The 11,162-nt window shown below is 38.9% G+C and overlaps 2 protein-coding genes and 1 long non-coding RNA gene across 3 annotated transcripts; 1 reads left to right on the top strand and 2 right to left on the bottom strand.

Moving 5' to 3' along the window:
* Positions 1–565: 565 nt before the first annotated feature.
* On the bottom strand, positions 566–1,309 carry LOC110675363. Its single transcript, XR_002499413.1, has 2 exons — positions 953–1,309; positions 566–883 (listed from the first exon to the last, which is right to left on the bottom strand). It is a non-coding gene; the product is annotated as an uncharacterized LOC110675363 (long non-coding RNA).
* Positions 1,310–2,798: 1,489 nt separating this feature from the next.
* Positions 2,799–8,515, top strand: LOC23687703. Its single transcript, XM_021842798.1, has 4 exons — positions 2,799–2,916; positions 2,974–3,120; positions 3,191–3,595; positions 6,757–8,515. Exons 2-4 carry the CDS (start codon positions 2,985–2,987, stop codon positions 8,391–8,393), a joined length of 2,178 nt encoding a protein of 725 aa, XP_021698490.1. The 5' UTR covers positions 2,799–2,916; positions 2,974–2,984; the 3' UTR covers positions 8,394–8,515.
* A 1,522-nt stretch (positions 8,516–10,037) lies between these two features.
* LOC5569601 (mediator of RNA polymerase II transcription subunit 20) lies at positions 10,038–10,909 on the bottom strand. Its single transcript, XM_001652830.2, has one exon. The coding sequence runs from the start codon at positions 10,769–10,771 to the stop codon at positions 10,112–10,114; it is 660 nt and encodes a 219-aa protein (XP_001652880.1). The 5' UTR covers positions 10,772–10,909; the 3' UTR covers positions 10,038–10,111.
* Between the last annotated feature and the right edge of the window lie 253 nt (positions 10,910–11,162).

The following is an 11,162-nucleotide window of genomic DNA, read 5'->3' as shown; positions in this document are numbered from 1 at the left end:
CTGAGAATCGTGATCCCAGTCCCTACCATGTCCTTCCTTCAAAAATTGTGACCACTAACCTCGAGCTGCCACGAGTACCCTGGCTCCATCCCATATTAATGTTGAAAACTCGCATACTCTGAGATGACGCCTTAAAAGCCAACGTGCGTAGCTCGTTGTTTCTGAGCAAATGAAAGAAATAGCATCCAAACCAACATCACGGGCAAATAGATATTGATCCTTTCTCCCCCATAGCGTTGTTAAATAACATGAAAATCCATTCAAATGCTTAGAAACAACGAGCTACACACATGGTTACCAATGGCTTTTAGGGCGAGATCAGAAGTTAAGCGAGAGAAAGCCAATTAATTGTACACTCTGAAAAATATCTAAACTATATAGTTTAAAAGCCACTCTAAATCGCTATTTGCCTGGTTGGGTCTAAGCCCCGTATAGGTGCAGACTATACAGGCTTATTTATCCTGAGCATAAACTGACGCTAGTATAACTCCACCGCATCAATGCTTTTTATAGCATGCTACCGAATTCCCCGACGTTGCTACAAATATAAACAAAGAGGAAAACATTGAAAAAAATCAAACTCCCCGTTTTTATTTTATTATCTTTAAAACACATGGAAATGAAATCAGTAGTTTGCACTTAACATTAAGACCCATGCCTTATTTCAGATAACTAAAATTTTGATTCTGCGTAGTCTGCCGTTCACAAAACTTCCGAGCCGCTCGTATTTAATTATCCTGCAAATATTCAATAGCATCCAGATCCGAAATGATGGATTCTTCTCATGTTTCTGCTTTCTGGACCGTGTTTTCTGCATTGAAGTAGTACTCCATGACGCTGTTTCCGTTTTGCACGTGCAGACACTCGGTGTTTTCGAGCTTTTCTGAAATAAATGAAGGAAGAAAAATTAAACTGAGATGAAGGGAATTTAAACTTGTATTACATTTCTTACCTACCAAACAGTTCCTAGCCATTCGCCATTCGATTGATTCGCAATTTCTAATGAAAAGCAGTCCACTTTTGAGAATTTTCTAATGATAGTTAATCGAATAGTAGACAAATTAATGAAACGAATTTCGCGAGTCAAGCCGTCTTCACCGACATTTTTGTTTTTGTGAACATCTGCGGTCGCTAAAATACACTGATAAAAATAGTTTTGTGGAAGTCCAGCTTAGTTTAGTTTATTATACCAAAAATGTATACCACTTAAACTGAGCCTAGTGTATTCTTTAAGTATGACAAAAATGTATGAGTTTTAAACCGCTTATGATTTCTATTATTTCTGAGTGTATGTAATAAAAATACAAAAAAAAATAATTTCGGCTCCGTAAAGCGTTAAACGCATTTGAGCCTCAAATAAACGAACTAAATAAAAAAAAAAACATGTGCTATTTTCCGTCGGAAAGATCGCCTCTAGCGGACATTGCAGGACTCGTTCTCAATTGATTTTGGAGCACGATCAAAGATTTTGAACGAAAAAACTGCTTTTGAAAATTCCGAAATCAATGACGAATCCTGCTTCCTTAAAAATTGTGGATGTGCTCATTGACCACGATGATTGTAATCATCGGAAGACCAGTTGGTTTTGTTGTGTAAACCAGCTGGTGAGTCGCGAACAAAGAGAAAATGGTAAACACTGGGCCGACTGGAGTGATCCTTTGTAGAGAGATAAGCGGAAGTAAAATGGAATGATTTGGCAACAGACCAGCAGTGCTGATTTTGCTCGGCGTCGAGAATAATATTGTAACACGTACGTGACTTCCTCATTGCTAAAAAGTGTAATTTGTTTCGGTATAGATCTTTGAGCTACATATTGTGCTCTGCAAGATAAATCCACGTAATGCGATTATCTGAAAATTTCGATATACGGTCGCAGTAGTAATTAAAATCATTAAATGTTTTAGATTTAGCAAATTTGAAACATTTGTGTCCTTGAACGTCGGAAAAATCCAAGCCTACTTGAATTTTGACGTTGCGTTTGAATTGCGCGCATATCTTCTGCGCGTTACCGCCGCCGCTGGATGTGGATTTAATATAAGCGCCGCAATATCCAAACTAATAAACAGCCAAAAAATTCAACAACTAAAAATCGCATAGACAAAAATTTAAAAAAGAAAAATATTTCATTATTTTTGCTTCATGCAAAATTAATTTTACCGAAATAATTTCAAGCGGATTACATTACTCCTCAAGAAAGGTTCAAAACAAACATAACGCATGTTCGTTTGGCTCACACTTTGACAGCTTTCGCTGCTCGATTGGCTCAAACTTTGACAGAAATGCCAGCTTCCGCAAATCTCTCTTATAAAGGATTACTAGAGTAAACTGTCATGAACATCAGGATAATTCAGGCAATGGACATGCCCTATATCAACTGCAGCGATTTGCAGTAGACAGGATGTCCCGGGCCCGATCTATCTGACAAGCCAATCGAGCCCTCTGTCACCATAGAAGATGGTGTCTCCATCATGTCGATAGCCTGGGATAATTGCATAGGCAGCGGTGGTCGAAAAGGGGCAGCGAAATCGAAGGCGAAATCTGAGAAAGACGAAATCCAGATCATCAAAGTCTAAGGGCCAATTTCTTCACCTTCGCTTAAGCCGTAAACCACGTTTACCCATATGATTAAACCAGGTTTAAGGCCTAAGCGGCGGTGAAGAAACCGCTTATAAGTGCTAAAAAAATCGCAATAATGAATGGAAAAAAAATTGTTCGTCGGAGTTCCCTACTGATCACCCTAACGCACATAATCGGAATTTGAGTGAAATAAACTCACTTTTGGGTACTTTGCGTTCATCGTGTTTAGTTCCAAACAAAGCTAAACAAAGTAACGTCGGTAAATAATAATAAACTGTGTTCGCATTAGCTTGTGGTGATAATTTTAATAATTTGACGATTAAATCCTTGAATATTACGGTAATAACAAACAAAATTTGAATATTCTGTCCATCTACTTTTATATACATATTGCAGACACTTGTAAAATGGAAGAATTGAACCCTGACGATGATAATTTAATGGAGATTGAAATCAAAGAGGAACTGCTGGAAGATCTGGAACAACTGCCAGAAGAATCAATACAAGAGCCTGACGTTTTGTTGGTAAATCCAGATCCATTGGGTGAGTATTACAGAGTATAATTAATTTTGAAGCACTAAACTATACTAATTCTTGTTGCATTTCATGTCAGTATTCATCCCACCTTTAACACAAAGACCAGATTTGATTGAAGCCGTTCCGGGACCGTCTGGAAAACAGAAACGTAAGAATTCGAATCGTGTGCTATATGACGCGTCGTCCATTGATAAACTACTTGACCAAATCAGGAGTGGGAATTTGACGGCCTACCAAGCCGCGAAGAAATCCGGAGTACCTCGCACTACGCTGCAGTACCGTTTGAGTAGCAAGTGGAAAAATAAAGGATCTCGTGGACCGAATACAATATTCACCGAAGAGGAAGAGAGAGAGATTGTTCAACAACTGCTGAACCTGGAACAACGAGGCATTCCGCTTACTCAACGGGCCGTGGTGTTTAAGGTTACCAAATACTTGAAGGCCAAACCTAGGACAACCCCATTTAAGGAGGGTCAGCCTGGTAAGATTTTTTTTATTTATTCATTTGTTTTTCAGGCTCAGGCGTGCCTGTTAAGTGAATTCTGTATCGAAAAGTGATTAGCAACATTCAGGAAACTTGTTCTCCAAGCTTAATGCATTTTTGTAAGGATTTTTTGTCAAATCTTGAATAGAACATCACTGGGCTTTGAATTATTTATTCCATAGAGTGATTATTTTAGATATTTGATCGCTGTATTTTGTACTGTTGATTAGAGGTTGCATGATCTTCCAAACAATGGACCAATGCACGCGTTCACTATTTGACGTTTTAGCGGTGCCGTGTTATTTATGTGACCATGGAAACTAGTGAATTCGGCACCGCTCAAACGTCAAACTAGTGAACTCTTGCATTGGTCCATGGATTAGTGCACGGGTTCACTAATTTGACGTTTGAGCGGTGCCGAATTCACTCGTTGCCATGACCACGTAAATAACACGGCACCGCTCAAAAGTCAAATAGTGAACTCGTGCATCGGTCCATAGCAAAGTTTTCACTACAGTGCCCGTGCGATTTTGGCAACACGGAAATGAATATACAAAAAATGAATCATTGGTCAGTCTTCAATCCGATTTTGATACGTCAAAATTAAATGCAGATTACATGGTTATCTAATTCAATCGTTCTCAAAAGGTTTACGCTGACGCGTTTTTTATAAAATTCTATGATATAGTAGCCACATTCTGAAAGTTATATGTAACTTGAAATTTTCCTACCTCCAGGGGCACAAAAGCACCCGACCTGACCCAGTGACCCACCGGAATAACTCCGACCACAGGAGCAATCCCGAGATTCTTTAGCCACTTTAAGAAACTATATATAAATAGGAGTATACTGACAAAAAATAATTGAAATCCGTTTAGTATTTCGCTGAGCGGCGATAATTTTAGTATATTTTTCTTTCACTCAGGATCAGAACTATACGGGTTAAGAGGAAAATAACCATCATCGTTTATCAAACTTTCAAACAGTGTTGTGAAAAACTCAATTTCTCACAACTCACGCTTGAGATTTTTCATGCATGAGTTGTCAATCATGCAACTCAACAGTCAACAAATCATGGATGAGTTGGCTCACCTTTTTAACTCATTGTCTCGTATTTCCACAGTTTACTCACACACGGCAATAATTTCTTGTTAGTTTGGTAAAACTATGTTAATCCTTTCTAACGTTAACAACAACATTCGGGTTTCACGAGTTTTTGCCGAGTTTTGCGACTAAATCATTTTTTACGGTTTGAGTTGATTGAGTTGATTTTGCATCAAAATCTCAAGCGTGAGATTTGCGAAGCAGATCTCTAATGAGTTTGCTCTCACGGGAGAGCGTATTGATTGAGATTTTGAGTGTGAGTCTATCAACACTGCTTTCAAAACCAGTTTTTTCGCTCAAAATCGATGAAATTTTCATGAAAATCTATCATTGCATTGCATCCACTATCTTTAATTCAATGATAGATTTTCATGAGGATATCTTTAGATTTGAACAAAAAAACTGGTTTTTAGTTTTCGATGATTGCTGATGATTGAATGATGGATTCTTGAGCCTTAATTGCATTTGTTACAGCATCAAAGTATTTCTATTTCCGCTCACGATATACATATTTCATAACGAACAAATTATTTTTTTTTTTTTTACTAAAACCGAATTTTTCAATCTTGTTATATTTTTGCATGAGCGGATTTTGGAACACACAAACATACCTACTGATCCAATAGTCTCTCACGGCGTCTTATGTTTCTAATATAAATAATTATTTAAACCAATGAAAATAATGTCAGATCGCTTTATTTGAAAGTTGTTGGTGTAGCTAAACGAATTCGTGTGAAAAAGATTGCTTTTTATGCGAAAAAATCGTGTATGCACTAGTGAGCGATAAAAGGGGTATTAGCGCATACTGGTGGTATTTAGAAATAGAGATGTACCGAATAGCACTATTCGGCCTTCGGCCGAATACCGAATAATTGGAAAATTATTATTCGGCCAAACGAATATTCGGCCGAACATTCGGCCGAATAATGACCTAATATTCGGCCAAATAAAATCCTAATATTCGGCCGAATAACACCCGGATATTCGTCTAATTTCTCAAAAACTAAATTTTTAAACCTGGGTAAAAAAATAAATGAGTTTGCTGAAGTAGGGAAAGCTTCTACGGTGAAAATTTGAACGGATTATAAAATGAATGATCGTCTTCTTGAGCTTTTGAAACCGGTTGTAGAAATCACAAAAATAGTAAATTTCAAAGATTTTTCGTATTTCTGAAGTAAGGGAGCTGTATTCAATTGCTATCTCTTTTTATGTTGTTAAAGAATTACCCAATATACATCACTAGATGTCCCATCCGACTTTTGGAAGTGTTTTAAAGACATTGGAACAAACATAAAGGTGTCTCAAACCAAACAATATCGAAAGAATGGAAAAGGCTAATATATTTTAACGGTTAAAATTAACAGCATTGAGTCCATACGCTTCAAACTAGTCTAGTGGTACCTTACAGCTACAGAAAATTGATTATAAAGCTATCAGTACACTATGGCAAATATTTGGCATGGATTGATACAGAGACAAACAAATGTTTGTCATCGCATAGGTTTGGTTGGTGTTGAAACCTATGTTTGTCTGTTGGTTTATGTCTAGCGAAATATTTGCACATTTAGCAAAGCTTATAATGTTAGTTTAAGGCTCATTTTCAGAGAATGCCTTATGTATTGAGCAGCACCGTAGACACCTTAATGCCAGAGATCGGAGAAATTCTCACATTTTTTTAATATTTGGCATCAAACTCCTTTCATAGAATGCATGAAAAGAAAATTTTAATGTATCATCATTTGACTAAATTCTTTGATTTTTTTTTTTAACTTTCCTTGATTAGTTAATTTTATTACTATTCGGTCACTATTCGGCCTATTCGGCCGAATACCAGAATTTATTATTCGGCAGACCGAATATTCGGCAAAATCAAAATAATCGAGATATTCGGCCAGCCGAATATTCGGTACATCTCTATTTAGAAATATGAAAAAGTTGGTATGATCGACTAAATTTTTCTGGTATAGTTAAATATGTTGCTAACTACTTTTCGATACAGTCCTTAATGTCTTAACGTTGTGACGATTTTCAATTTCATAAATTCAACATCTTAGGTAAGACCTGGGTAAGACTGTTCCTCCGACGTCATCCAGAACTGCAGATACAGGGCCAAGATGCAATAAAAGTAGCCGAATCGAAACTATGCGAGAAGGTCGTTCGGACATGGTTTCGGAATGTTTCTCGCTACTTCAAGAGACAAAAACTGACCACTATTCTTGCCGATCCTTCACGTGTTTTGAACGGAGAAATGGTGGGATTTGTAACTCGCAGCACCAAGGACACTCACCGCGCTTACTCTATAGTAGACATCGCCAATGGAACGCATAACATGACTGCATGGTTTACCTTTGCCGCAGACGGAAGTTTTTTCGCGCCACAGATGGTTTTCCCCGAGGATGACTTGGCTAAAATGCCTCGCAAAAAATTATTTCCTGCTGATTGGAATTTAAGCATGTCTAAAAATGGATGGATGAATTCCGATTGTTTAGCGAGTTACGTGAAGAAAACGCTTCGACCGGCACTTATAAAAAAAGGCATTATACTGCCTGTTATATATTTTGTGAGGGCCGAGTTAGCAATGGAAGCAGCGGACTTGTGCCTGAAATGTGGAGTAATTCTCGTCCCGTTGTATGCAGGTGCACGACATATATTCGCAGATATGGATACAACTGTTTATAAAGACCTCAATACAACTTGGGCCAAAACTGCTAGAACCTGGCGAGCTGAACACAAAAAGCAACTAATGAATATGTCCGTTTTTGGGAGCTTATTAGCGCGAGCGGTCGTAGAATCATTTAATGCAAATCTGATCAAAAAAGGCTTTTCGCTCCGTGGATTGTATCCTTTCGATCCGAAAATGATTGATTATTCGAACAGCTGTGACGCCGACTTATTTATCGGCCCTTTCTCGGAAGATGAACAAACAGCCTCTGAAGACGAATCTGAACAATCCCTAAAGGTAGTAATCCCTCGAAAGGTTTTGGATACCGCACTGACCATGTTGGGCCCCGAAAAAATAAATATGTACCTAAATGAGCCATCAGATGATCTGTGCCAAGAGGACAAAGTTTTGTCTTATGTTTACAAAAACATTTTGCTACCAGCAGGATCCTCTAAAACAGTCGAACAGAAAGATAGTACCTTAGGTGATATACTGATTGAAGACGTTGCAATGAATTCCAAAGAAAAATCCTATATAAGCTTTGAAACTGAAATGCTGACTGAATCCGACGACTCCAAAGTATTGACCCAAATGATTGTGGAAGGAGATAGCGAAAGCGAATCGAGAGATGATAACGAGATCGACCAAAGCTCACCGAAAAAACGATCTAAGGTAGAAAACTGCCAGATGAATGAAGTTGGCTCAAGTAGTCCAACACTACCATCCAAAAGCGATCCCATCTGTTTTGCGAAGGAGCACATCTGCAGCTATCCGCGAATAACTGCCCATTTCTGTAAGGTGGCTAAAAAGACAAAGTATCAGTCTTGCTTCATGGATGTCACCGGCATGTACATCGCTTACATAAGCAAATGCGGAGAAACTTCCCAGGAACCGGTATCCAGCAAGGTCTACAACAATTTGCTGCAAAATGAACGAGCAAAGGATCCCAAACTTCCGACCACGTGCGATGAGTGCCAACATGTGGAGAAATTCGATTCCGAATCTCAGTATGATTTTTTGAATAAATAAAAGTGCGGTAAGGTAGTTTACCGTTATTTTAGGAAAAAGATACAAAATAAAGGAAATCCGTTTTTATATATACTAATTTGGTAAGTTATGTTTCTGGACTGCTTTAATAAAGTAATAATAAACAATGGGTGATCTTGATGCTTTCCCAATTGTTCGAAGGAACTAATCTAATGAAATAAGTGCATAATTCTATAGAGACTATAGAGACTGATAATAATCCCACTCTAGTTTTTATGTGCTGCGCACATAGATTTTTGCAATCAAGCTTTGCACATAAATTATAATGACAATGCAGATAGAACAAGGAATTCGGTTACTCTTATTTTTTATGTGCAATGCAACTACAATAGAAGGGTAGATGCAGTTCAATTCCTATGATCTTGCATTTATATTTTATGTGTGGTCACAAACGGAAAACAAATGGTGCGCTCTTGAACTGTTTTGTTTTGTTTAGCCTTCTCTAATAATCAAAATAGGAAAAAGAAACAAAATTATTCAGATTTTTTTGAAACTTTTTAAAACTGCTTAATCAACGATCAGTGGAATCTGTTTTTGTGGAGTCATCTTCAGCAATCAGGTTTGTTATTTTCATTTATCCACCTGCTGAGTGGCCAAACATATTGCTTGCATCCGTGTGGGGACCAGATGTGATTGTTGCGTTCGTCTTTCAAAACCTCCCGATGGCCGCTAGAGAAATGAATTTTTTTAGAGGGGTCATGCACAAATTACGTCACGCTCCGAGAGGGGGGAGGGGGTCAAGCAAAGTGTGACAAGCCTTACAAAAAATTCTGAGGATTCATACAAAAAACGTGACAAAGGGCGGGGAGGGGATCAAAAAAGTTGAAATTTAGCGTGTACCATCCCAGAGTTCTGTTTTCAATCATGGTAAATATGAACTTACAGTTTAATGAATATCCATGCGCCTGTAATCACTGTCATTTTAGGCGATGTATCGCCCCACTTCCTGTTTAGAAACTGATGTATAATGAAATTTCATTAAATTACATTTTAACTACAAGACCTTTGGAAACTGAAAACTGATCAGTGGATTTTCCCAAAAGTTTTTTTTTCTGTTCGTTGTACCGCATTGAACCACGTTCGTCCCACGTGTTGAAATATAATTGTACGCATTCAAATCCTAAATGTGTGACATTGGCATTACACTGCAGAGCAAGTGGATACTATATGAAATGGCAGTACATTTTATTGGAATCTAATAGTTTTTAAATGTTGCACATAGATCAAAGTTTGAGACCCTCAAAGCCGTTTTATCTGATTTTTGCACATAAAATATAATGGAGATTTAATCTCAGTGTAGAGAATTAAACAGCCGTTCAAGCTGAAAACTCAATCGATTGGTTACCATCACCGTGTGAACAATCGATTACGTTTTCAGCTAAAGCCGCTGTCTTGTTCTCTAGATTTGTGCTCTTGAAAATTTGAGGTTTGGCTTCGATGCATCTTCACCTTAAGCTAAAAAGGAAGATACATCGAAGCCAAAACCCGAAATCTCAAGAGCACAAATCTCGCATAATTTATGATCTCGACCTAAAAGCCATAGATTACCGAGTGTGTCGTCAAAAAGTGATGGAGGTTTATACTGACACCATGGATGTCATCGGAATTGATACCCAATAAACTATGTACTCTGGACACGCATATTATTATCATGATAGAACATAAACCTACACCTAAAACTAATCTTCCGTGTCCCGAACTCAAACCCTCGGCGCCACGACCGGCGTAGTCTGCTTCCGGTAGTTGGTAAAATGTTCCAGATACTGATTAATTGTGTCGATCGGTTGGTAAACGTCGTTGGCTTTCGTGTGATTAGTGTTGATGTTGATGCGCTGGGCAAAATATGCCGGGATCGTGTTCGAAACGTTCGAGCCCAGAAAACCCTGCAGAAACTCCCGCATCAATTCCCAGCAACTAGATGCCACCAGGCAGGGCCGGTACTCTACCTCCACCAGCACACCCTTGAAGTTTTGACTCATGGTAACGCTTCCTAACTTGATCAGGAAATCCCCGAACTCGAACCGTGGTCCCTTAGACTCTATCTTGGTTTGCTTCTTGGAAGTGTATACCGGCGAGATTCGCGTCATCAGCAAATCGAACAACCCGTCCGTAACGAGGGGAATCTGCTTGGTGCCGGTGTCCAGGATAGAAAACACCGAAGCGGGCTGCTCGGAGTTGTGCAGAATATGAACGGTTTTCGTCGCACCGATCTGCGGAATGGAAGTGTACGTTTCACAGTCTACCAAAAAGTGGCCGACCTGGACGGCTCCGAGGGCCAGGACGCGTTTCACTAGGAATTCGATGGTCTGCGCGCCGGACTTGTTCTCGACGGGGTACGGCTGTAGAATTGTAACACCCATTATTATTTCCGGTGGTAGGGTTTGATTGTTGGAGCGAAAATTTCACCAAAAACCCAAAAACTAGCGAATACAAAACAAAATCAAGTGCGTGATGCCCGGTGCGGTGTTTGTTGTGTTGTTATAGGGATGTCTCATCGGTATGAAATATTTCGAACAAACGATTCTCCGAAAGAACACCAAAGTGAAGTCATGTCAAACTAGTACTACGATTCCCCAGTTGCAACATGCAACCCATGCATCCGTTGCATCTAACGTAAGGTGGGATGAATAAAAAGCGGTTGGAAAATGGGTGCGTGCGAAGTTTGATTTTTGACCAACTTCGCCGCGTCGCAACTCGATTCTCAATAGTGCGCATAATGCACACGGCGGAAGGCACGTCATCAGAGTTCGG

The sequence above is a fragment of the Aedes aegypti genome, chromosome 2 (assembly GCF_002204515.2).
Source record: "Aedes aegypti strain LVP_AGWG chromosome 2, AaegL5.0 Primary Assembly, whole genome shotgun sequence".
Taxonomy (NCBI): domain Eukaryota; kingdom Metazoa; phylum Arthropoda; class Insecta; order Diptera; family Culicidae; genus Aedes; species Aedes aegypti.
This window is presented reverse-complemented; position numbering and strand designations above follow the sequence as displayed.